Source organism: Mustela erminea, chromosome 16 (genome assembly GCF_009829155.1).
Source record: "Mustela erminea isolate mMusErm1 chromosome 16, mMusErm1.Pri, whole genome shotgun sequence".
NCBI classification, from domain to species: Eukaryota; Metazoa; Chordata; class Mammalia; order Carnivora; family Mustelidae; genus Mustela; species Mustela erminea.
Genome location: NC_045629.1, coordinates 76,646,564 through 76,673,539, shown reverse-complemented (window position 1 = coordinate 76,673,539; position 26,976 = coordinate 76,646,564). Strand labels below are relative to the sequence as shown.

Genomic DNA, 26,976 nt, shown 5'->3' with positions numbered 1-26,976 from the left:
GGCTTCCGGCTGAGCAGAGAGCCCGATGTGGGGCTCGATCCCATGACCCTGAGATAATGACCTGAGCCGAAGGCAGAGGCTTAACCCACTGAGCCACGCAGGTGCCCCGACTTCACATACATTTTCTATCAAGATTCCTTCACGGGAAATTGCAGGTGAAGATGCTGGGCTTTGGGCCCCGGGGGGCTGCTGATCGGCATCAGGAGGCCCGTTGACTTTCTTAACTGTCCCAGCAAACTGTGTCTGGATTCTGGCAGCACTGGGCCCGCTATCCCAGGAGAAAGACAGAGAGGTCACAGTTACTGCTGATAGGGAGAGGAGGATGGAGCATTCGAGAAGGGGGTTAGTCTCCTCGTCTCCATTATAAGCACCCAGATCAGGGGAAGGGGGGTGCGGTGCTGAGAGTCACAGGAGTCTATTCTCTTGCTGCCTTGTGGTCAGGAAGCTGCAAGTCCCAAGTCCAGGTGTGGGCAGGGCCACGGCCCCTTCGAGGGCTCTAGGGAGGCCCCTTTCATGTTCTTCCCTTTTGTGGCCATTGCCGACAGGCCTCAGTTTCCCAGCTGGCAGCCGAATTCCTCCTGTCTCTGCCTCCATGCCACCCAACCTTCTCTCTGGGCAGCCCTGTGTCTAGATTTCCCTCTGGTTTTAAGGACACCCTCAGTCACTGGATTCCGGGTCCACCTTCCTCCAGTACGACCTCATCTTAGCTCAGCGCATCTGTGGAGGGAAGGTGACGACCTACGAGCAGGGGCCGATTTGGCCGTGATGGGGATCTGAGTCCAGACAGCCTGGCCCCTGGGGTCAGTTCTGGTGTCCTGTCGCTGCATGGGTGCCCCCAGATACCCCAGTTAGCCTGACCCTGAGGCGAGACGCTGGGCCTTGGCTTGGCCCAGTGCCAGCTGCCGTCCCGGTCCCTCACCAGGCCTGCCAGTCCCGTGTCTCTCCTAGCCGTCCTCACCCCGTCCCCCCTGCTGTCTCCCCCCCGCCCCCGCTGCCCCAGTCTCCCGAGCCCTGGGTCTGGGTCATGGTCCCACATGCCTGGTGGTTTGATGATTCCATAGGAACTTTGGAAGCTTTGGTGTTTGTGCCGGTGTAGCCAGTGGGGAGACTGAGGCCGGCCTTCCCAGGTGGAGCAGTTTCTGTCTAAGGGAATGTTCGGAATGTTCGACGAGAATGTGTGTGTGCGGGGCCTCCCGCATGGAGGCTTTCTGGTCAGATGGACCCTGGCCTCAGACCTGCTGGTTCCTCGAGCTCTCTCAAGCCCACCATGTGCCTCTGCTGTGGGATGTTCGCACCTTCGGTTCTCAGGGAACTGGGGGAAATATCCAGGGCCCAGCAGGGTATCTGGCTTCTCAGTCAAGAAGACACAGATCCATGCCGAGTTGGACGGCTGCCGAGCAGCCCTGGTGGGTGGGGGTGGGTGTCTTTCCACCCGTCAGGTGCCCAGTGTCCGCCGAAGGGGGCCAGACGGGGCCGGGCAGTGGCAGGCGGGTCCCACGGAGAGGGAGGCCTCTGCCGTGGTGTTTGGCACTGACCAGCTTCCCTCTCTCCTAGATGGCGGATTGCGGTGGCCTCCCACAGATCTCCCAGGTGAGTCCCACCTGTCCCCGCCTTCCAGCTGGAAGGTGGGTGCCTCTGTGTCCTGTTAGCACCCATTCCCCCACTGTCTGCTTGTCCCCCAGCTCACTGTGACATCTGATGACACCACGGACATGTCACTGTATACAGAAATTGCTTGAGCATCCTAGGAACCCCAGCGGGGTGGATGATGCTGGGGTTTATGAGGGGAGGGGGTTTGATGCACGGACACGGCTTGACACCTGTGGACCCAAGTCTAATTGTATCTGGGGTTCGCCCTCGGAGACCACAGGGTTCTGCCAGAGCTCAAGGCCGAGCAGAGCGGGGCAGTGGGGAGATGAAGCTAAAGTGTGTGTGTGTGAACACATGTATGACTGTGCCTTTGAACACATGCATGTGTCTGAGCACGTGTATGACTGTGCATGTAAACATGTGCATGTGTCTGAGCACACCTGTGAGTGTGCATGTGAACACATGTGTGTGTGCACATGTGTGTGTGCGTGTGCATACAGATGTCAGTGCAGCGTGTTTGCTGCGCAACCACTCGCCCCTCCCATCCCCCACCCGTAAATAACCCACTGACCTAACAAGGGAAGGAACTTCGGAATCTCTGTCCTTGAGCTTTCATCATCGTAGTTTTCTTCTCTATCCTAACATGGAACATGATGTGAATCGTTGGTCGCCATTGCCACCAAACTGTGGGAAAGGATTGAATGATGCCTTTTCTTTCCTCTGTTCCCTGCCCTCCTAAAAGGGACTTCATGGCTTCTGCAATCCAGCACCTTCTTGATGAACAACAATAGAATCTGGATCTTTTTCTAGAGACACGTATCCTACTTCCCCCTGGGCCCCCACCGTGGGAGCCTCCTGCAGCAGTGAGCCTGCATTCAGGGTCCATCTCACCTGCCAGGGTGTAGGGAGAGACAGGGATGAGGGCACCGAGCACCAGAGAGTTAAGACCACGTCCCCCTAGGTCTTCCTACTGACTCTCCCTGGCAGGTACCCTGAGGGCCGCCTTATCCACGAGCCCGTTATCCGAGCAATGACCCTGGGGAGATCAGACAAACAAAACTTAGATTTTCAGAGGAAAAAAGGGCTATGTGCTCTCCTCAGTAATGAACCAGGACCTGAAATGTGTATTTGATGAGTTTGAGGCTTTTTTTTTTTTTAATCAATGCTATTTAGTACTTCTAATTTTCTAGTTACAAAGTAATACATGTTCATCAATGAAAAAGATATAGGTGAATAAAAGAATAGTAAAAAAACCACATCCATAGTTCCCCAACTTCAGGTTACTGTTGTTACAAACTTTAAAGTTATTTACTTCTAATCTTCCTTCTCTGTATACTTGTGTACCTTTTAATTTTTGTTACTTTAAGCAAGATTAGGATCATATCGTGTATCTATTTTTTACTAGTCCACATAACTTGACATCTCCAAGCTCTCTCTTCCTTTGGTTAAAAATGCTTTGTACCTTGTTTTTAATGGCAGGACAGAATGCCTTCACACAGATAATCTGTAACAGGTTTCCAGTTTCTCACTGTTCGTTGTGGGGCTCTGGAGAGCCTCTCAGTGGGGGAAGGATCAGCTCTTGGTTAATTTCACGCGGCCCTGCCAGTTTCAAGGACTGTGTGATGGAAAAGGGAGTGTCTTGGCTCTGAGTCCCCAGGGAGTGGGCGACGGTTGACAGGTCCATCTGGGGGCAGAACAATCTTGGTACTAGCCAGAGCTGTCCCAACAGAGAACGGTCTTCTGTCTGGGGTCATGGGGTATTCCGCTGAGGGCTCTGAAGAGGAGACCCCCGAGAAGCAGATTTCTGGAACAGGTGCATCCTGGGCTTGACTCGTTTCTCTGCATTGTCTCTCAACTGCAGCCACTCTCTCCAGAACTCTGCACAGAAGTGCAGGCACAAGTGGCTTTTGGTAGCTCGACTAGCCTCTTGGCAGTGGCTCCCTCCGCTCCCACTAGGAAAGGACAAAATCCTTGTAGTGTTTCATCTGCTGTTGTGTTAACGCCTCATTACAGCTGGGAGAAACCAGAGGAGGGTGGGCTGGTCCCGCCTCCAGAGGGAACAGATGGGCTCCCCGCCATAGAGCCTGCTTAGACAGAAGCAGGGGTTAATACCTGCACGCGAGTGGTGCATCCTCCAGCATCCAGCTCGCTGCTGGACTTACAGTGAAACAGTATTTCTCCAGGGCGCACGGTCCTCAGGCTGGCTCGGGGAGAGGGACCCCAGAGTTCCTTCGATCTGCCCTCCCTTCCTCCGTCCCCCGTCGCTCCCCCCTTTCCCTTCTTCCTTGTCTGTATTGGAAATGAGAACAGCTCCAATCCTGACCATAATGGAAACACGTTGTCAAAGCCTGGCAGGGGCTGAACCAGCCCAGGCTTCCGGGAGACCAGTCCAGGGACACCTTGTTTACTGTCCTTCCTCTTCCTCCTGCCCTTACGAGATTTGGGTGTGTGTTTCCAGGGGGCACCCCCATCCCTCAGTCCACTTGCAAGGCCTCAGAGGTGAGAAGAACAGGTGTGTGTTGCAGTGTCACGGAAGGGGAAGGGAGGCTGAAGAATTGTTCTGTGCTGGGCTCCGATGACAACTCGTGTCACTTACTGTTGTCGCACAAACCCCAGACGGCAGCTTGAACACAGCCTCTCTCCCTTACTTATTGATTATTTATTTTTTTAAAAGATTTTATTTATTTGAGAGAAAGCGAAAGCGAGAGAGTTCACAGAGGCAGAGGGAGAAGCCGACTCACTGCTGAGCAGAGAGCTTGATGCGGAAATCGATGCCAGGACCCTGAGATCATGACCTGAGCTCAAGGCAGACGCTCAACCGACTGAGCCACCCAGCCCCCCTACAGCCTCTCCTTTAAATGTCACATGGCTGTTTGTAGAATAGTGGCAGGCGTTGGTGGGGGTGGGCAGGAACACTGCGACTGGGGATGACTTCTCACTGGGGCGGAAAGAAACTGAGGAGCACAGACCCGGGACATCGCTTGGGAGGAGAGTTGGCGGTTAATGGGACTGTGGGTATGGCCTTGAGAACATGTCACCTCCCATTTCAGATGAATTAAATTTGGAGAGATTAATTGATGGAACTGGGTAGGTTCTCAGTATTCCGAACTCATTTCACTTAAAGTTGCCCATAGATTCGGTTAGTTGGTTTACCCAACTGTCCATCATCCATCCATCCATTCATCCATCGATCCTTTTCTGTTTTTAATCTCTTTCCATCCATCCTTTTCATCCATCTGTCGATCCTCCTTACTTCTATCCATCCGTCTTAATTTTTATCTACCTGTCCACCATCCTTCCAGCCAGCCAGCCAGCCAGCCTTCTCTTGAAGCAGAGAGTGAATTGCCTTGAAAGCATGGAGTTCAGAAAGCCCCAGATGAATCTGTAGGACCACGCATGAATTGACTGTAAGACCGTGGATGGATTATTTACCGCTCCATGACTGTTGAGCAATGAAACATACATGGAAATGGCACCAACTTCAGAAAGTTATTGTCAAAAGAAGATGGAATGCTTCAGGCTGTTAGTGCTGTTACATTCTAGATGCTGAGTTGGACACATCACTATTAGTGTAATCTTCTTCATGGAAACCTCAGCAGTTAGTGTGGCCATCTGTCTGTGTTTCACAGGGAGAGGTCATATAACGTGACCAGACTCACCCCAGCTATGAAGTGAATTTACAATTTTTTCTCCCTAGCCAAAGTGAATTCTGCTCCCCATGACTAACCCATAGCTTTCCTTTCCTTTTGTTCCCTGTCCAATCAGCACGGGGTGGCCTTCCCTCTCAGGCCCAGCTCTTTAATAAAGGCGACTATGGGCACAGCTCCACGTAGCCCTTCAGGAGGGAGACCTCCGACGACTGACCATACTGTCCCTTTTCCTCTTGCAGCCAGCCAAGCTTGCCGAGGCCTTCAAGTACTTCGTGCAGGGCATGGGATACAGTAAGTGTGGCCTTTCTGGGCGGGTGGTGGGGTGAGGGGCAGGCACGGGAATTGAAAACGCAGTGACTTGGACCGGGCTTGTAACTAACCACTCTCAGTACTCCCGGCCAGCCTCCGCTTTTTGCAAACGAGGAAGGTCAGGGGAGGAAACGTTTAGGGGTGTGGTGGATGGGCGGTAGTGCGGAGGTTCTAGTATCTTCTTTATACCACGGTGGCTTCATCGCCATCCACTAATTATCAGGTGTGGTTTCAAATGGAATTTTCTTTAGATTAGGTGAGGACCCACCTTCTAAGCACCAAAAAGAGCACAGTGGAACCCTAAAAATCTTCCACATTTTGGTTACATGCTTGCTTGCTTTTTTTAAAAATTTAATTTCAACTTAATTGACATATAGTGCATTACTAGTTTCAGAGGCAAAACTTAGTGATTCGTCAAGTTATGTGTATGTGATTATGTGCTTGCTTATGAGACTTCCAGTTGGGATGGTGGTGGTGATGATGGTCATGATGAAAGATTATTACTAAATCCTTCATTTTTTTCCCCCTCATTTAACCGTCACAGTGAGCCTATGTGATACTTTTTTTTCCCCTTTTTTTGAGAGAGAGGGAGAGAATGCGTGTGCATACAAATGGGGTTAGGAACAGCGGGAGGCGGGAGACAATCTTGGGCTCCACACTCCGCACAGAGCCCAGTGAAAGGCTCAGTTTTGCAACCCTGAGATCATGAGCTGAGCCGAAATCAAAAGTTGGATGCTTACATGACTGAGCCCCCCAGGCTCCCCAGGCGCCCCATCCTATGAAGTCCTCTTACCTCATCTTACAAATAATGGAACTGAGGTTTGGAGAGATGAAGCAAGCAGCAGAGTGGGTAGCTCTGCAAGTTCTTTGAAAACCATAAAACTCGGTACATGGGTGATAAAGTCACCCATATTCAAGACTGTGCCTCTTTGCCAAGTCCTTGGATTTGGGAATTGAAGGAGAAATAGAAGCATACTTCAGGAACGTGCTATTTCTCACGTGATGGTTATAGTTTAGTTGTTAGACACATCCAGCCTTCTTCAGCAGTGCAGTCCCATGACCAGGACAGACCATTGCCAAGTGTAAGCACTCTGGCGGGTTGTGGCCACAGATGGTACCAGTTGAGGTGTGAGCCATGACGTGGTTCTTTTGGCTCTTTCTGCCGACGGCTTTGAATTATAATTTATGTGCCCATCTTAACGAGGATGTCTGAATGTCTAATCTATTCATTTTTTTTCCCCTTGGAGACCGAAACTTTTTGTTCATATAAAACAGTAATGGTATCTTTGGTAAGCCAACCACACTCTTAAGATTGGCCGCAGCCACCTTTAGTTTCTGGAGAGGCCAAGAGCCAGTGAGTCTCATTTACATGCTGCAGGCAGGGCCCGTGTCCCCAGGTGCCCTGCTACAACAGAAAACATCTGTCTCTGGGTCTGCTGCCTTCTCAGCTACCTGCCCAATGGGAAAGCGAGCAGGCAGAGGCAGCGCCCGGAGAACACCGCCGGACGGACTTAGTTTACCTGGCAGGGCGTACATCATGGCTTGTTTGCTTTGGACCTGCCCTGGCTTTGGATTTCTGCCCCGAAAGTGTATTCTGAGGAGAGAGGAAGTGAAAGACAGGCCTTGTTCCCTCCAACACACACATATCCACCCCCCACACACACACACACCCCAGCTTCTGTTTCCAGGAAGCTGAAGCATCCGGCAGGTTACAGGGGAAGAAAGCCTGAAGAGCTCTCGTCCCAGAAAGCAAGTAGTCATCTGCTGAGCGTCTGCTCAAGCTGGGCCAGGCAGGACTCGCTCTTTGCCTCCGTGACACCATTTGCTGGTCAGCCTTGAGCCCTGGGACATCAAAAAAAACTCTCAGATTGGGGGATTGAGAAATAGGGGTTCAGAAAAAAACGTGAGCGACAGATGTGGGAGAAATCCCGATTCTCCCTGGATCTAAACACTCGCTCTTGGAGAAGGGAATTCAGTACAGCAAGGATTCGTTTGGTTTATGGGCACGTGTCCCAGCAGGCCAGCCCCTGCACCGTCGGAGTGACGGGCATAATCACCGCCAGGCTTGTGTATGTATCTGGCTCCTTGGATTGTGACTGATTGCTCAGTGTGGCCTTCGCAGTGATGCTTTGTTTGGGTGGTGTACTAGCTTCCTATAGCTGCTATAACAGATCTCCACAAACCGGATGGCTTAAAAACACCGAGAAACGTGTTTTCACGCTACTACAGCTCTAGAAGCCAGAAGTCCAAAATCAAGATGTATGCAAGGTCATGCCTCCCCTTGGAGAGTCTAAAAAGATCTTTCCTTGCCCCATCTCAGCTTCTGGAGGGAGCTGGCAGCCCTCGCTTTTCTTTGGCTTGTAGCCACGTGACTCCCATCTCTGCCCTGGGTTCACATGGCCGTGTGAGTGTGTGTGTGCGCGCATGTGTAGGGATGTTCTGTCTCATGAACAACCGGCCTAATCTAGTATGACCTCATCTTAACAAAATGTATTGGCAAGGACCATATTTCTGTTCTTCAGTTCTGCTGCCTATGAATTTAGGGCTGGTGGTTAGGAGTTTGCGGGAAGTAGAGGGCAGGGTTCAGCCCAGGGCAGGTGGGGGGGTCGCTTTGTCTTCATTTCACCTTCTCAGCCATCTGCTCTGTGCAAGGCTAGTACAAGTGCTAAAGGATGGACATCGCCATTGATAGCTGAGAGCTCACGAGCTCTTTGGAAGAGATGACCAGTCACAGCTGGGCTGCAGATTTGCCGGCGCGGGGGGGTGCCCTCGGATTCCCCACCTGTGGCATGCGGGGATTAGCCCAGCTGGTGTCCTCCAGGGATGTCTTGACAGTGGAGGGTTGTGGTACGTGGGCACACACGGGGGTGCTGATGCTGGGGGATCGGTGTTTCCATTTTACTGATGGGCTTGGAGGGCTCCAAGAGGGACATTCCCAGAGTCACACAGCTGTTAAGCAAGTGGCAAACTTGGATTCAGACCCACCTCTAGGTTAAAGCCACTGTGTGATCGCACGTTCTTAGCTTCATGGGGACTTGCTGTCCACCATGGCGAGCAGATACGGAGAGGACAGGGAGCCCGGTGGCTGGAGGGATACCAGGATGGACAGGTCAGGCAGGAGGAGGCGCTGTTGCTGGTGTGCAGGTGCCCGTCGTGTTCTCTAACCAGGTCCCTCACCGGGGGCATCTTCTCTCTCTCTCCCCAGTGCCCTCAGCCAGCATGACCCGCCTGATGCGCTCCCGCACGGCCTCTGGCTCCAGCGTCACGTCCCTGGAGGGCACCCGCAGCCGCTCCCACACCAGCGAGGGCACCCGCAGCCGCTCCCACACCAGCGAGGGTGCTCGCCTGGACATCACTCCCAACTCCGGGGCCACGGGCAACAACACCGGGCCCAAGTCCATGGAGGTCTCCTGCTAGGCGGCCTGCACCACGGCTGCCCCTGGACTCTGGGCTTGCGCAGCTGCCCTTTCTCTGGCCCTTCCCGCCCCCGCCTGCCACACCACACGTAACTCGTATTAACCCAAAGCTTATGGTGTAAGAGAGCTCTGGGGGGGGCACACAGTGAGACTGGGTTCATCAAGGGCGCCTTCCCCAGCAGAGGCAGGGTGGGCGGACCAAAGGAAAAGAAGGATCTCAGTGTCTGTGCTCGTGGCCGGGCTGGCCTGATGGCCATCCCCCACCCTCCCTCAGAGACGCCGAACTGCCAAAAACAAGACACGCCGCCCTAAACACTTCCTAAATCCAGGCCTAGGCTGACCCGAGCATCCTGGTTCTAAAGGGCACTTTGTCGGAAGCCAGCCCCCTCTCCTTCCTGTTTCTTCTCCAACTAAAGACAAACTGACCCAGTTTCTGGAAACAGAACCCTGTTCTGATTTGGGGAGGGGAGAGCAGCAGATTGTAGGTAGCTCTTTTGAACTCCACCAAACAGGAAGCGGGAGCGAGGTGGAATTTATGTGGAGGCTAGAATGCTTGGAAAAACAAATCTACGCAGTTGACGTGAAGACATAGATTTTCAAATTTAGTGTATATATCCACTCTTTCATGCCGAAACATACAAGCCTCTTCTTCTGGCATCCTTTCAATGGACAGTGAAAGTGGGCAGCAAAATCTCTGGGCTTTCCAAAGAAATGGTCTTGGCAAACATCGGTGTCATTGGATCGGAGCCCTTGGCTCTGCTGTCTGCCTCCTCCTCCGTAGCCCCGACTTCCCACCCTGAATACGTGAGTGATGATTTCGTTCATGGGGAAGAGGACTTAGGTTTGTACTTGCTTTCTTTGACCTGGAGGGAAACATTCCAAACAGCCCTACGTGGCTGTGATGAGTCTCCACGCAGTGGGGCGGGGGTGGGGGTGGGGCAGGGGTTGGGGTGGGGGTGGCATTTGGTTTATTAGATGTAAGGGATTTCTGTGGTTGTGATGGGATCCAGGGCAGTCGTGATTTCAGTCGATCCCACTCCGGTTCCCAGGAATCTTGGGTGATGGAGTTAACTCGCTTCCAATCTCTGACTAGTGGGGTTGCACCTGAGTGTGACAGCCGAATGTCTCTGACTTGGTAGCATCACTGGGTCTTCGGGGAGAACCGTTTGCCCCTGCAGGGGGGTGGGGATTCACACGGGGAGTGTTGGCTGAGAAGATGAAAGGATTCTGGAATATTCCATGGGACTGCCTTCCCTCTCCTGCTTGCCCCTCTTTCCTGCCCCTCTAACCTTTTGCTGAATGCAGCGGCACCACTGACATTTCTGGGCAGTGTCAGCGTCGCTGTCAAGTTTCTGTACTACTGGCTTTTGATTTTCATTTTGGCTAACCATGGGTGATCTTAGAGGAGGTTTGATCCGAGTGGGATGAATCTGTGCGAATCAGCCACTGGGGCCTGGTGCTTTCTGGGACCCTACGATTGGTAGGTAGAAGGAAGTAGTCTAGACTTCAAGGTAACTGGAGGGGCAGTGACTCAAGTTTCTTGCCCCTACCATCCAGAGGCTTCCCCATCCCCCGACTTGTACAGAAAGGTCAGGGGTCAGGGCAGGAGTGGCTGAATCGAGACGCAAAACTGTTCTGTACACGTCTTTCCAAAGGAGTTTCTTAATGAGATATTTGTATTTATTTCCAGACCAATAAATTTGTAACTTTGCAGTGGCTTGTGTCTTCTTCCTCTGAGAGAGTGGGTGTGTAGCCCCACATGGCGGGAGGGGTCCTTCCTCACCTGGGAATTCCCAACGCCTGCCTTAGGACATCACTGTCCCCGAAGACTACAATGCGAGCCACCGATGTAAGTTTACCTTCTCTAATAGTCGTATTTTAAAAGGTAGAAACCAGAGAATTTTAGTATGTTTCCTTTAACCCAGCATATCCAGAATATCAACCATTTCAACATAGAATCAGTATGACAATGATTAAGATAATTCACCTTTATGCTAAGAAAATCAGTAATTCACACCACAGTACCTCTCCATTCAGATCAGCCCTATTTCGGGGGCTCCATAGCTCAGACGGCACAGCAACAAAGGATTAAAAGTTTTCAACCCGTATTTAGAAGGAAACATGCCTTACGTTTTTTTTTTTTTATTACAGCATAGCATGTGATAAAACCACTCCTCCTCACACCCAATGACAACCATTATAATGCTTGTTTCTACTAGACTAAAAAAAAAATTAAACACAACAGGTTTTAATATCTGTTACTTAGGCGGCTTGGGATTAGTTTAAAATTTAAAATTTGTAGAACAGTTGGAAAGACAGTGGAGAGTTCCCATATACCCCACACTGTTAGTAAGACCTCACTTTGCTACGGTGCACTGGTCACAACTAAGAAATCAGCATTGGTAATTAACTATTAACTAAGCTCCATACTTCCTTGGAATGTCACTACCTTGTCGCTGTTCTTTTTCTGTCCCCGGATTCCATCCAGGATGCCACACGGTATGTGTCCTCATGTCTCCCTAACTTCTCTTGGTCTGTAACGGTGTCTCCAACTTTCCCTGCTTTAGAGGACCTTGATAACTTTGAGAAGTGCTTGTCAGGCATTTTGTGGACTGTCCCTCCGTGAAGGGTTCTATGATACTATTCTCATGGCTCTACTGCGGCGATGGGTTTTTGGAAGGAAGATCGCAGAGACCGTGCCATGCCAACAGCGTGATGAGTCATCCGGAGTCCCCCCACTCACACCGTCGACCCTGATCACCTGGCTGAGGCAGGGTTGGCCAGGGTCCTCCACTGCCCTGTTAACTTTTCTGCTTTCCTACACTTGTTCTTTAGAAGGGGGTCACTAAATTGCTGAAGACAGACCCCACTCAAGCCTGCCTTCCCTTTTAAATAGCTATCTTGCTGTTGTTTATGCGGGATTTTCTTCACTTACGTGGGAGAGTTCCTTCAAGTGTAATTCGCTATAAATTCCCTATAAAACTTGATGTCTGCGCTGTGGTTTAGGGAGGAGATCTGCTGTTATTTCAGAAATGAATTTGGGCTGGCACAGAGTTGTTAGTGCAGCACGGAAGGGTAAGAAGGCTTTCCTGGCCACGGGGACTGTGTGGACCCCGGTGCGGAGGAGGGAAGACGTGGGCCTCTGTGAGGAGCCTGTAGTGGAGACGGGGGCGGGTAACCAGGCAGATAACCTGCCATGGTGTGATTTCAGTCGGTGATACTGGGGTGTGTTGCGTACGCTTAAATGGGGAGGGGGGGGTACGCTAAACCGCCATCAGATTAGTCAACACAAAGATGCGTTTTACCCTCATCCCAGTACATGGCCCCTGGATTCTAAACACGGACCATGGGTTGGAGCACCCCACGTTAGGGAAGCCTACTTTACACACGGGAGAAGGAACTTTACCCACACTCACTAGAAAGCCCCTTTTCTGCATTGGGTCCTGTGCAGGAGTCAGAACAGAGAGAGGGCGGGTAGTGGAAGAGCCCAGAAGCACGCGGTGGGTGCTTAGGTTGGCTTTGGGAGTGGGGGCGTGGCGCAGCCACGGCTGGACCTGCCATGCTCATAGCTTGGGGCTCGGGCTTCCCCCGGAGGAAGAGCTGTGGCAGGTGCGTGCATGCACCAGATGGCTATTGAGAGATGCTACACTCAGAGGATTTCTGCCTGCTGGGGGGACCTATTTCTGTTGTCCTAGATGCCTGTTTTGGTTTCTGTCCCCTAACCTTTGGGTTTCAGTAGTAGCCAGCAGAGCAAGTGTGCATGGAGATGAACCATGTGCAGGATCTGTAGGGACTTTGGGGACTTGACCTGCCACCACCTTCATTGTCCCTTCTCAGATACAGCTTCACTGTTGATCATTGGATCGGTCCCTTGATGTAACCCCGATCCTTCTGGTTACCTACTTGTCTTGGGCTAGCTGGGCTGCGTGGAAACCCTTCAGGTGTGTCCCATGTGGAATCCAGGGGCAAAGAGTAAAAGTTGGCCTTATGAGGTTGGAGACCAGATGAGGGAGGGGCCCTGGGGAGCCCATCAGCCTCGTTCTTTGTTCTTCCAAAGAATCAGATTTCTCTGTATCTCCTAAGCCTAAAATGGTAGTCCTAACCCAAGGGCTCTGACCTTCAGGTTCTTGGACATGGAACCAGTCAGGACTTTGTGTCTCCTAAGGGAAAGAAAACCGCTGATTCAGCTTGACTTAGGTGTGCACTTGCTGTCCAATCAACTATGACTGGGTTCACCCTCCTCCCACCCCCTCCCCCAACATAAGTGCATCAGGGGTTCTAAGCAATGGGTGTAGTTGTAACATGTGAACTGCTATGCACTCTTCATGGTCAAATTCACTGACAGCCAAACTCAACGGTTGCAAGACAGAGCCTTCCTCACCCCTGCTCTGAGAAGTATTTTCCTAATTACCCGCCCTCCGCAGGAAGCACCCACCATGTGACAAGGGTGTCCTGCAGAGCCGGACCCAGTAGAACGTGCAGTATTTCAACTGTGGGTTACCTTGGGTGTCCTTTTCTCCGGCAATGGCATTTCTTCTGTGTCCTTAGGACCAGCACAAAATGCCCAGGGCGTTTCAGCAGGTTTTTGTTAAATGGAGAAACACTTCCTCTAATAAGTGTAATATTTAGCAAGTAGTATTTTTCTTTCCCCTTTTTTATTCTCTATCTCTCAGGATGAGTGATCCTTGTTTCACAGATAAGACAGCCAAGGTTCCGAGAGATTAGATGACTTGCCCAGGCATTTCTAAAATAGACCACGTCCCTCGCTGCCTCTAAAAACAGTTCACTGAGCACATGATGAATAGAACCAGCGATCGATGTGTCGGGATTGCAGAACGTCGGCTGAGTTCCCCGGCCTGAACCTACAGATGCCCTTAAGGCTGTGTTGCTTGTGGAGATGTTTGTTCCTCTGTTAAATAGTCCCACCCAGGCTCCGGTGACCTGTGTTTTACCGTTATCTTCTACCTGCCTCTCAATTCTTCTGTCCCCTCTGTTGGCGGGCTGACATTTTCTCATGGCTATCAATAAGCCTCCTTTTAGTAGCTGCCTCTGCCTCTGTATGTGATGGACTAAGAAATCCGCTTTGTTCATATTGTGTGAAAATGAGAGCAATCCCGTTTAGCACGGAAATCTGGAAACATTCTTTATAGAATATATTATATGAAAACATACAGGGGCGTGGTGCCAGCTTTGTCATCTCCTTAGAAGACATTTTCGCTCAGTTCCACACTGGGAAAGAACCCAGATTCAGCCGGAACCCAGACTTCTCAGTACGTAGGACGCTTTGGCATTTTCCTTTCCTCGGGGAGGGGATGGAGAACACTGACTTCTCTGCCGTGTGCTTTTTTTTTTTTTTTTAAAGATTTTATTTATTTATTTGACAGAGAGAGATCACAAGTAGGCAGAGAGGCAGGCAGAGAGAGAGAGAGAGGAGGAAGCAGACTCCCTGCTGAGCAGAGAGCCCGATGCGGGACTCAATCCCAGGACCCTGAGATCATGACCTGAGCCAAAGACAGCGGCTTAACCCACTGAGCCACCCAGGCGCCCTGCCGTGTGCTTTTTTACCTTCGCGATAAAATGCTCTGGCCATTTCCTCCAAATGCCGTGTTCCCCAAACTTCACCCACCTGAGAAGTCATCATAAATTTCTCCCCAAATCTGCACATTTATCTTCATCTGGGGCATCCATAAGATTCCATGATCTAACTTCTGGTTTTGAGAAAGTTCTGCTTCAGGATAGAAATGTTCTTGGAAAGAATTCATGAGGCAATTATTCTTTTCTTGGAATTGACACTCCTCTGACTTTATTATAGTAGCAGAACGTGTTTTGGAGGTAGTGGAGGAGGGGGATTTGGCCAGAAGGCATCACGCATGTCTTTCACCCTGTGTACTCAGCTGGATGCACATCTGTTCACACAGCAGGGCGCGTGCTATGTGCTACACTGGGTTTGGGGGACAGACAAGAATGGCACCTTTCCTGCCTTAAAGAACCAGTGTTTAATCAAATTATAACATCTAATGAAAACATCAAACAGAAAAGGTGAGGGAGCAAGCAGCATATGATTAAAGTAGAAAAACACTCAACTGAACATTGCTGACCCTTTCTCTTTATATTTGCTGCTGTGAAACAATGATCTAAAACAAAATACACAGACACATACATTGACTCGAATTTTTACTCTCCGTTTGCTGACTATCCCCCATTCACAAGGGCACGGACATGGACAAGGACACAAGGACACGGAAACATCAGCCAATAATAACTGGTTTTGTTAAGCACTTATGGTCTGCCAAGCTCTGTTCCAAACTTTGCATGTCATTTGCATTTTATTCATCACGGCATCATCCCCCTGAGGAAGGTGCAGTCATTTCCTGCATTTCACAGCTGGGGAAACTGAGGCTCAGGTGGGTGCAGAGAGGAATTCCAGGAAGGAATAAGGTACAAAAAGATCCACTTGACTCTCAGGGTCAGAGCCCTTTCCATTTCATCCCGCAACATGCTTTATCTGTCTCTCTACTCCCACCAGTTCCTAAGGCAGCTGGCAATAGATACCCCTCCTCTCCGTCTCTCCATGGGTCCAAGCCCTGCTTACCCAGCCCCTGACACATGGCGCACACTGTGCGAGGCCAAGAGGATGCAGTCATAGTCCTTGACCTCAAGGCACCCACAGTCTAGTTGGAGATGTAGAAAGGCACTGAATAAATGAGACAGTGAATGAACAAATGAACACATGAATGTTAAAGTTTCCTTTTTGTATTTGTGGGAGGTGTCTTCCAGCCCGGACCCATTTGTAGTACCGACCTTTTGTGAATTCCAGAATTCATCCTTCTGAGCCCATCTCCAAATGTCTAGCTATTTTTATTACCATACGTAAACTATCTGGGACCTAACTTTCCACCATCTGCACATTTATCAAATGTACTCAATGCTCCGTCTTTGCGCATCATAACTGAATGTACAAGAAAATCCACCAAATCCAGGAGGTGATTTTGCTGATGATTTATTGCTTTAAGGAGAAAAACATAAATGGGGAATTTGAGCAATGAAAATCCTTCACATTGAACAAACACGTTCTGTGCTACACAGATCATGAGAAAATGAGGAATGTTATAAAACATGACAGATTGCCCAAGTGCTGTTTTTTCCTCTGTTGGGAAATTCTGAGACATTCCTTCTTTTGTATTTTAGTCCCTTGCAAAAATGGCAGTAGGAATACTTAAATACGAAGTCACAGTCTGAATATGATATAGACATATATACACACACACAGACACACACGTGTGTATGTGTAGAGATACACAGGTGACCATTCTGACCGTTCACGAGTCCCAGCTGTGCAGGCTTAAGGCAGTTACTTTGGATCAAGGTAAGTCCTTAAAAAGGCAGTGACCTAATTCAATAGACTAGTCAGGGGCTACATTGCTTCCCCATTATCTCTAACACAGTACAATGTTAATGAAATTATACCAGTTGGATCATATCATTTGAATCTACTTTCTTTATTCACTCCCTAAATCACTTTGAAATTATCATTGTAATTATTGTCTTGTCGGTAAAGCGTCTCTTGTATCTTTTAATTAGGGGGCATGCTAACTGGGCTTAGTGACAGGAAAGATGGCTCAGGTGTCAGACTGACCCGGGTTTGCAATCCTTGTCCACAGTTCACTAGTTGGTAAGACACTGCGCAAATAGCCCCTGTGAGCCCCAGTGTCCTACCTCTAAAATGGGAAAATGATTATAATGCTACACCTCATAGGTTTGATATGAGGATTGAATAAGTTATTGCAGTGAAGCACCTAGCCCAGGCCTGGCCCTCAGGGGTGCTCCCCAAATGCTTAAGGTTTAGCAAGAAGCAGTGGTTTGGTGAAGGCAGGTTTCCTCTCTCCGCCCGCCTGAGCACGCCCAAGAAATTCACTCTGAGCACGAATGTGGATTTCTTCAACAAAGGTTAACAAATCCTTTCTTTTCCTCGTCCCCGGAACGTGGGACTGGAGTTACGAAGGACTAGAGAGCTCATTTATCTCACCCACTGGATTCCCCAGCCAATGAACACTCGGTTGGGGGTCATTTATGCTCTGCCTGGAGGCCTCCCGGAGAGCAAGGCCCGGTGGAGTAAGCTGGAATTTGCGCTCCAGCGTGTTTTGGCTGAATTCTCAGCCTCTTTGAGTCTCAAACTTTTCGTGGAAAAGATGGGAACGAGAGGCTTACTTACAATTTTTGTGATCATGAGTAAGATCATTTAAAAGCTAGCAAAGTGGGTGGTACCACGTAAGCTTTCAATAAAGAGACATTTTTGCATGGGGATTATTTATTCCTAACTTTGACTGAAGTAGGTTGCACCAGGGCAGAGTGACCGTGGCCGCTAGAGAGATCTTCCTTACTTACATTTGCCCCAAACCTCCTTCCCAGTGACGTGGTAACATGGGGCTGAGGCGTTCTCTGCACTGGACCGGTCTGTTTCTCAAAACACGCTGGCCCTCTCAGTCCCAGGATAATCCCAGATTTCTCCAGCCCGGCTTCCCAGGATCTTGGAAGCTATGCTCATTTTCCCAAATTGGGATGCAAATTCATTAAGAACCTAGCTCTTGGGTTTCTGCTGAATTTCAAATGCGGTTAGCTGTCATCCAGTCTTTGTCGTTTACAGATCTCACTCTGAGAAAATCTGACACACATGGGCTCATTGGAGAGTCTATTCGTAGGGCGAAAGCTCTTCACACAAGAATAAAAATAAAAATATACCTTTCTTTAAATATTAAATGCCTCTTTCCCTATGGCGCTTAAAATAAGACTTGGCTGATGAAAATTAGACTGGCATGTACCTTTGGAAGAAGAAAGCCTCTGAGTAAAAGTAGGAAAACATACAAGGTTTTTTTTAATTCATCAAATATGTGTTGAGCACCACTGTATGCCTTGTACTGGACCGGGCATGTGGGAGGTACAGTCAGGCGGGCCCATTCCCACCCTTGGTCCTCCTCCAGAATCCCTCTGCACACCACACAGAATTCCCTGAGGAACAGCTTACACATCCCTCATCAGCAGCACTGGGTAGACAAAATCATCTTTTAAATGCACGATGAGAGCTGGTTCTGATTTGGGGGGGGGTGGAATCGGCAGGGAATCCATGGGGTTTTGTCTAGCCCATATATTTTTGGATGCTCAGGCACCTAAAATATCAGAAAGTCAGATACTCTTCTCTTGGAAAAGGAGCCAGAGAGACAGTAAAAAGAGTAGGAAAGGAGACCGTGAAGTCGGTGATGCCGACATACTTTCCCGCTCGACACGTCTGGAAGCTGTACACGCAGCGACAGCGACGTGGCTTAGAAAGTCATTTCGAGTTGGATTAGAATCCCCGCTCCCTCTCTCACCAGCCAGGCGACTTTGGTCAAGGCTCCATACCTCTCTGGGCTTCCATTTCACATTTGTGAGAATAGAAATAATACTGGGCACTTTTCAGCATTGCAAAGCTTCTCCAGGAACTAATGCACAGAGAGCACTGAGAACTAGGTCTGGGACCCAAAAGGTACTAAATAAAAGAAAGAGAACAGTAAATATTTATATTCTACTAATAACATAAATAATAACCTCGTTTCAACTCCTAACAGCTTTCTGTTCTGTTTTAGCTCCAACCCCTTTTTGGCTTTTGATTCCTGTTAAAATATATTTCTGTTTCTAAACAACTGGTATACCTCTGTCTTCACACCAGAACTGGGTTGTTTGGGTCCACAGACCCTAAGTCTGTGGAAGGGGTCCCTGTGGCAGAAAGAGAGGTGTCCTGCGCCGAGGGGGGTGACCCGACGACTCTGGCTTCCCAGGCTCGTGCTGAGTTGGCTCCAGTTCTTGGTTTGAGCCACATCCAGCCTATAACTATGTCGGTTATTTCAAGTTGGGCTGGCCCGGACAACGACGGGGTCGCCCAGGGCTCTGCAAGAGCAGAAATGCTCCCGGAAGCCATTCCCGGGGCCCCAGGGGCCATCCTAGGGGCTCTACCAACTCCCACGAGCCCCCCAGCAGAGAGAGGGCGTGGATGCGAGCCCGAGCTGGCCGGCTGTCCCTGTCCTGCGGATGAGCATCAGATTCATTGCTAGGGGCCGACACTTCTGAAAATGAGCTGACCCTGCTCTGACCCTAGAGACTTTTCCCATGAAAAAGAGTGAAAGTTATTAAATTGCATTTCTGACCAAAATGAATCCAATTTTTACCCTTTACTGGGCAGGGACGAAGACAGACTTAACCTCCACAAAACCTAGGCTAATGAACACAATTTTCCATTAAATTTCAAAACCAAACAACCAAACACTTGGCAAATATTTGGTGACTTTAGGGTGCACAGATCTTCGGAATCAGAGCTCCGTGGGTGGGCTATGGTCAGAACTGTCTGTTAGGGTGCCCCTTGGCAGGGCTCAGATGATAGACTGGTCCAGGGTCCTACATCCCATCTGTCCTTCTGAATAGACCCAGAGAGTCTCATGGCTCGGGATCGAGAACGGAAATGAGTGATATTAAGTGCCTCGCTGATGCTGTTCCTCGGAACTCCGGCGAGATCCGGCAAGACTTCCGGTGACTTGGACAGGCTTGGGTTTTGTCCAGAATCTTTGGAGATGGACACTTTTTCTGGAGTGTGTATGCAGCATGGGATATTCGGGTAGATGGAGACAGGACAGGGGGCCAAGGATCTGGATCAGGATAGTTAGAAGTCAGTGGGAAGTGGGTGAAGAGGGCTCAAGTGTGGGCCTCAGAGGGCTGGCTGGCTTGCAAACACTGGGCCAGGCCCCGAGCCCCGTGTTTTGTGTCTGCCTAATTGGCAATTTCTGAGAAGTCAGGGTAGGACTCTAAGTCAGCAAAGATATCGTTGGGATTCCTACAACTCAGGTTGCAGAAGCAAGCATTAATCCACAGGACCTGGCGGGAGAAGCCGGGCCCATCGGGACACTGGAAGGCGACATCGATGGTCTTGGACTTGTAGGGGATGCAGCACCTGCTGTCCGTGCAGACCCCACAGTACTTCGGCCGGTAGGAGCGTGTGCTGATGCAGCCGGCGAGGGTGAAGTTCATGGGTGCCTCTGGCTGGTACACGGCCAAACACTTCTTCCCTTCCTGCAGGAAAGGTGATTCCAGCTGGGTTGCTCAGAAGATGAACAGCCACTCCTCCCCACCAAGCCCTCAATTCTCTCTTTGCACGCACCATGTGGGACCACTGCACCTTTCCTTCAGTTCTGTGGCTCCTTTAAGCTGGGAAGGACCTCCCCAAACACAGGAAGGCCCAGCCACACTATGCAGGACTAACCGCGGACCTCTCAGGGCATTGTATCATTGTATCTCTGTCCCCAACAGAGAATGCCCGTGTCGCTTTTCCAGTCCACCCAACACCCCAGCTAGTGAGTAGCAGACCCATCCCGGGGCTCCATGACTGGGGAGATGCACGTTCCCCCAACCTGTTCCTCCTCCTCTCTACCCCCAGCCTCTCGCACATACCCTCCTCACCTAACTTGTCCAACCAGAGTGTGTTCTGTCTCTCCGCTGGGATGTGGGCCAGTCAAGAGCAGGCCCTTTCTATGACTCTACAGTCCAAGTCCGTGCTTGGTACACCGTAGGCACTCACAAAGCTCATCGCAGTCATGGCTCTACTATGGACCGGTGCCATGCCGGAACAGGGAGGGTCGTGGTGCAGAGCCAGGCTCCGTGGGGGCTGAGGCGTATACGGTTCGAAAAACCATCTGAGGTTCATAATTGTAAGACCAAAATTGAGTGGGAAGCGTGAACCAGCAGCGAGGACTTGAGACGTTGGGGGAGACCCTCGAGAGCCCCAGGCAGTCACCAGCTTAGGACCTTTGCTCCTGTTTCTCCTGCTGCTGGTAGCCTTTCCGTCCATGCTCTCAGCGAAGCCACATCGGCTGAGTGCCTACTGTGTACCGAGCCCCAAGTACAGAAGGCCAGCGTGGCCAAGGTCCCTGATCAGACAGGGAGAAGAAGAGAGAAGGGGAGAAGGACGAGGTGGAAGAATCCCGCCGGCCGGCACGGAGCTCATGGGAGCAGGGGCGGGGACAGCCGGCGAGGAGGGTCTGGGGGTGCTGAGTTGCCTTGTCTACCAGGCCCCCCTCTCCTCAGCAACCCCAAGACTATCAGTACTCCAAAAATGGAGTCAGTGCTGAGTTTTTCTTTTCTTTTTTTTTCTTTTCCGGGCAAGGCAGATGACCAGTCCTAAGACAGAAGTGAGGAGGCCTCGAGAGAGGCCAATCAGACTCATTTCTAACTGCCGTGACCTACTCTATTCCAGATCCCTTGTTTTAAGGATCTTAGACTCTGCAAGCTGAAGGAGATGCCTGAGACCCACGCCACGTTTTACTGATGAGGGGCCTGGGGTTCCAAGACATAGAGAGTGGCCCCCGTCACACGCAGGGAGCAATAGACGGCCACTGAACCTCCGCTGTCTTGAGCCCTGTTTCCAGCTCCCCGACTGCCCAGCATGGCTGTCATGCCTGTGCCGGGGGCCGTGTGGGCTGGGACAGGAGCAGAGGGGGAGCTGCAGTCAGCGAGGGTCCCTCCCCGGCACCACGTGTCTTCCCATTTCACAAAGGGCCCCCACGAGGAAGTCCAGGGGCCAGGCTTGAAGCAGGCTCTACTGCCTGCAAGTCCAACATGGCTCCCCCTTCCCTGCCCCGGGGGAGGTGGACTGACCTTGATGTGCGGACGGATGTCCACGTCACAGGGCCGCAGGCTGCACAAGCGGCTCTCTTGCTCAGGCCAGCAGCGGCTGTTGACATTGGAGATCCGGGTAGAGACCCCCAAGCCGCAGGTGGTAGAGCAGGGGCTCCAGGGGCTTGTGTAGGTGAGGCAGTTCCTGTGCCACGACTCCATCTCACCTGTGGCCGCTGAGGATAGAGACCAGACTGCCCATGAATTTCCAGCTGCTGGCAGCCCCTCTCTCCCACCTGAACCTCCAAGGGGAGGGGGGGCGGGCTGTCGACCCCCAGCCCCGAAAGGGCAAGTCCACTTCTAACCATCATGGGTCCCCTGGCAAAGGAGAACCCGTTCTGAGCTCCTGTAGTTCTCCAGAGGAAAAACCATCTTCACAGACAGGTGGACCGGAGTGCAAATCCTACCATCCTATTCAACTACCTATAAGCTATCTGGTTCCAGATAATTCCCTCCGGGTCTCAGTGTCCTCACTGGAACAGCCTTCCACGGCTGGTGTGACAATGAAAGGACCTGTTGACTGAGTATGTATCAGGCATCTGCAAGGCGCTGGGATTTGAAGAATGGAGCGTACTGGCCCTACCCCTACCGAGGTCAAGTTCAGATGGAGAAAATCAGAGGGAGTGTCTATACGCTGGTGCCTGATGTCTAAGCCGGGTGATGCTGAGGACAGAGTGGATAAGGACACACACAGCCACGTCCCCTGGGTTCAACTCTGAGCAAAGCCACTCAGTAGCTGGAACTTCCATAGCGCCCACCTCCTGCCTCAGTCTCCCCACCTGCAAATGGGGTTTGGCGATAGCATCGTCCTCACATCTGTGAAAGCTGGGAGCCATCCCTGGCTCAGTAAATGTGAGCTCGTATGGTTTCTTGACTGTTAACTGCACAAGTCTTGTCTGGCTCTATTTTTTATTTTTTCTTTTCTAAACTTTTTTTTTTTAATTTCTTTTCAGCGTAACAGTGTTCATGTTTTTTGCCCCACACCCAGCACTCCATGCAATCCGTGCCCTCCTTAATACCCACCACCTGGTACCCCCAACCGCCCACCCCCCGACCCCTCAAAACCCTCAGGTGGTTTTTCAGAACAATTAACATGGAAGACATGGGGAGATGGAGAGGAGACGGGAGTTGAGGGAAATTGGAGGGGAGGTGAACCATGAGACACTATGGACTATGGACTTGTCTGGCTCTATTAACGTACGAATCGCAGCATCTAGAATGTGGGGAGTGGTCTCTGAGTAATGGAGAAACGGACGGAGCTCGAGGCGGAGGCAGATAAAAAGCCAGGAAGGGAGAAGATGGATCCCACGGAAAGACCACGAGATACGCGAGACGAGGGTTTGAAGAGGACGTCAGTCAGTCCAGCCCCGACACACGCACAAGCACCCAGCAGGTGGGCATCACGGGAAGCCGAGGAAGGGACCGGCAGAGGGAGAGAGAGGGAGAGACAGACGGTAGAGAAGGAGAGAGCGAGCTTTGCATGGTTTATGGGGGAGAACAGGAGGGGGCAGGAAAGGAATAAAAGAGTGGGGGAGGGGCAGCGAGTGGCAAAGGGAAATGTAGCGAAGAGGAGACACCTAAGGGAATCGGAAGGAGGGAGCAAGGGGAAGGGGCAGCGCCGGATGCCCACCCCCACCCGCACCAAGGTAGCGGGCGTGCAGGGAATAGGGCGGGATGAAGGCGGCATGAATGCGTGAGAGAGGGGAGCTCCCAGAGACTTGAGAGGTGGAGGAAAGCAGGAGAAGCATCTGAGGACAGCGGAGAGTGCGGCGGGGATGGCCGCGGGGCGAGCGCGGAGGATTTGCCTAGGAGGATAAAAGGGCTTTGGTTTCTGGGTCGCCCACCAGCAGGCGGGGGCCCTGCTTGTCCCGGGTCAGAAGGGGGTCACTGGGCCACACACAATGGGCAGACAGCCACGGCCCCGCCCCCAGTGACCCATGCGTGGCTCTGCCGTGGGGAGTGTGGCGGGCCTGCTACGACGGAGCTTCCCCTGCCTCCTCCTCCGTGGACATGGGACAGCCTCTTCATGGGGCTGGCTCAGACCCTGGGAGCCACCCCAAACCCCTCCAGAGAGACTGTGCACCCCTGAAGGGCGGGCAGGGCAGGATCACCCTCCTCCCCCGCGCAGGCAGAGCCACTGAGGGCACACAGCCTGGAGGCGGGTCTCCATCGCCTGGGCTGGTCCCCTCCCACCCTGGCTTTCCAGGGTCTTCTCTGGAACACCTTCTTCACTCGGCTCCTGCCAAACCTCTTTCTCCGGTTTTCATCCTGCCGCTTGGACTTGTCTTCCCCAGCTCTCTTCTCTCCCTCGTCTTGAATGGCGGGATCTCCAGGGCCACACACGTGGTTCTCCCCCAGAGGATTGGGTGCCCCAGGGTACAAACAGCATGTCTGGAGGTATTGCGGGTTGTTGCTACTTGGGGGAGGGGCAGATAGAGGCCAGAAGTGCCACTAAACACCACACAGTGCACAGGAGTCTCAGGTTCGAGATATCTGAACCCAGGCTGAGAAACGCTGCTCAGCACAGCCTCCTTGAGCAATCTCATGCACTTAATAGCTTTTTAAAAAATTACCAGCACCCTCAGAACTCCTCTGGGCCATGCCAGCCTCAAACTCAAGCTGTTTCAAACGGTGCAATTCTTTATCCTTAATGTGTCCCTCTCATGTTCCCTCCCAGGTCACGATGAGCCCGAGAGTCACTGTCTACCCCTCTCTCTCCTTCATTCCACGCAGTGGATTGAGGCCATGGCCTCAGGCTTACTTCTCACGCAGCGTCTCTCTCACCTCTGTCCCTTCCTTGCCACTTCCACTTCCATTGGCCTAGCTCAGATCCTCATTGGCCCAACCATCCATCCATCCATCCATCTGCCCATCCATCCATCCATTTATCCATCCCTAAGACAACTACGGATTTGGTACCTGCTAAGAGGCTGGCGTTGGGCCACTGCAGCAAGCAGTGGTAAAACCAGTGGGCTTGTCCCTGCCCTCCCTTTCCAGGACTTCCCTCCGGCCTGTGTACCTGGCTGCAGCCTCACCTGCCCATCTATTCTCCGTCGTGAGGGAAGCCACCCACCCCCTCTCCTGCTCTTATACCTTGTATCCCTGCTTCTCCTTCCCCGGGTGCTGCACACGCCCCAGTCTAATCTCTTAAGTAGGATAACAATGAATCCCATGGATCTGGCTTTGTTCTTTATAAAGCCCTTTCTCATTTTGTGTTGGGAGGACCTCACAGAACAGTTGGGACACAGAGAGAAATAGGGTCGCAGAGGACAGATGGCTTTGCCAAGGTCACACAGCTAGTGGGCAGAGGTCTGGGGACTGGGAGTCATTGCACTTGCATGCCAATCATAGGGAGTCAGGGCCCCGCCCTCTCCTCCCCCTCCCCTCCCCCTTCCTATCACCACCCCCTCCTGCACTCTGTCCTCCGACTCCTCACACCCACCTAGAGCACCAGTGTGGCGCTGTGTTGTCTTGCGTGGCCTCCTGGCTTCGTGGTCGCATACCCACTGCTGGCAGCAACGACCAGGGATGCTGACCCGCCGGGGACGATGGCACCAGAGGCGCGGGGGGCGCGCGCGCAGGCACAGGGGTGTGCAGCCCACCGCGCCATCCACGCATGTGCAGTTGTACTTGCAGTTGGGCTGGAAGGACTGGCCGTTGGTATAGCGCACCCCGTCCAGGACGCAGCCCACGCCGACCACCTCTGCAAACACATGTGCCGCTGGGGTCAGGCCCGCTGGGCATCGTGCCCCCACGGGGACACCGCCCGCCCCTGGACCTGGCCCCGAACCTGGGGAGTGCCCACCCTGGGGGCTGGCAGGCCGGCAAGGCAGGCAGGGCCCAGCCAGCCCCCCTTCTCCCTCCCAGAGTGTGGGGTGCGACTCAGCCACCAGCCATCAAGAGACCCCGGGGCCAGGCTGGCCGTGGTGAGGAGACAGAGTCTGGTCGGGACTGGAACCTGTGCCACCTGTCCTGTCCCACCCATGCTGTCCCAGCACATGGCACAGAGCTGAGCACTGAGGAAGACCTCTAGGGCCAGGGTACTGAGGGGCCAAGTGTAAAACCTATCATAACACTTGGGAACAAAGATCCCACTCATTCAAGGCAGGCATTTACGGAAGGTTCTGGGCTCTGGAGATACAGTGAACAAAACGGACAAAACCATGCCCTCGTAGAGCTTCCCGTGCAGTGGGGGCCACTCAGGAAGGATGCAGAGATCATACAGAGAACGGAAGGCTACCGGTGTGCGCGAGAACAACGAAAAGGAGGGGTGGGTGGGGGGGAGGCGGTGGCTGATGAAGGCAGACCCCTTGCCTGTGTGGTGCTGCTTCGGCAAAGGGGGAAGGAGGTAAGGAAGTTCACTGGCACGGGTGTTGGTGGGGGATCTTTTAGGGAGGGAGGGAAGAGACCTGGGAGGTTAGGGGTAGCCAGAGATGAGGTGACAGTGGGCTTCCTTGGTGGCTCAGAACTGTTAGCAGCTCGACGTGCAGTGTGTGCTCCGTAAGGAACTGTTGAGTCGACCCGTGCTTCACAAGAGCCCGGGAGCTGCTGAACAGAACAGGGAGTAGGGACAGTCAGGAGGCCACCCCTATAATCCAGGCTGGGGGGGGCCGTGCTCACACCCTGGAGGGACCGGGAGCCCAGCTTCTGGGTGTGTTTGGAAGGAATTGCCGCTGGATGAGATGTAAGCAGCAGAGGAGACGAGTCGGGAGACACTCCTCGTCCCATAACCTGAGCCCTGGCGGGGGAGTGATGGATGCTCTGTCCTTGGAGGAGCTGGTGGTGGGGTGAGTGACCTCAAGAGTTCTTCCTTAGACATGAGAAGGACATGGTTACAGAAGCCTGGAGGGCGGGAGGGACCTGGGGCTGCAGGGCCCGGCCAGTGCTGCCCCCTGGATGCCATGTAGCCTTGAGGACAGTGTCTGGAAATACAAGCATAGGGCTCCCAGGCAGCAGGGGTGTCCACCCAAGGAGGGCTAGTTTGGAATCCGAAGTCTGCCCAAAGCTCCGGCGTATCTCCCGGATTCGCTGGCAGCCGGTTGTTGACAGTAATAATCCCAATATCTAACAGGAGTGAAGTGTTCCTAAGCTCTGTCTCTGTTCTTGGCCACCTGACCTGCTCTGGGCCAGACTTTCATGCATTGCTGATTTCGTCCTATAAGGAAACACCACCGCATTTTCACCTACAGCAAAACTGAGTCTCAGCGAAGTTGAGTCACGTGCCGAAGATGACACAGCTAGACGCGGAGTCTCAGCCTGGCATGACGGCCGTTTGTCCTGGGAAGTGATCGTGCAGGGAGCAGGAAAGGCACTACCGC

General features: G+C 52.1%; 2 protein-coding genes across 5 annotated transcripts in view; one reads left to right on the top strand and one right to left on the bottom strand.

The window, feature by feature from the left end:
- Positions 1-10,678, top strand: part of NDRG1 (N-myc downstream regulated 1) — a 53,562-nt gene extending 42,884 nt beyond the window's left edge. Inside the window, exons 14-16 of the mRNA XM_032315612.1 lie at positions 1,555-1,590; positions 5,480-5,531; positions 8,755-10,678. Coding sequence (XP_032171503.1) covers positions 1,555-1,590; positions 5,480-5,531; positions 8,755-8,966 — 300 coding nt within the window. The 3' untranslated portion in view covers positions 8,967-10,678. The remainder of the gene's footprint in view (positions 1-1,554; positions 1,591-5,479; positions 5,532-8,754) is intronic.
- A 7,013-nt stretch (positions 10,679-17,691) lies between these two features.
- Positions 17,692-26,976, bottom strand: part of CCN4 (cellular communication network factor 4) — a 36,425-nt gene continuing 27,140 nt past the window's right edge. For all 4 annotated transcript variants that reach the window (XM_032315613.1, XM_032315614.1, XM_032315616.1 and 1 more), the window contains 3 exons: positions 25,101-25,361; positions 21,641-21,834; positions 17,692-20,059 (listed from right to left, as the gene is read on the bottom strand). In XM_032315613.1, coding sequence (XP_032171504.1) covers positions 19,760-20,059; positions 21,641-21,834; positions 25,101-25,361 — 755 coding nt within the window. In that variant the 3' untranslated portion in view covers positions 17,692-19,759. The remainder of the gene's footprint in view (positions 20,060-21,640; positions 21,835-25,100; positions 25,362-26,976) is intronic.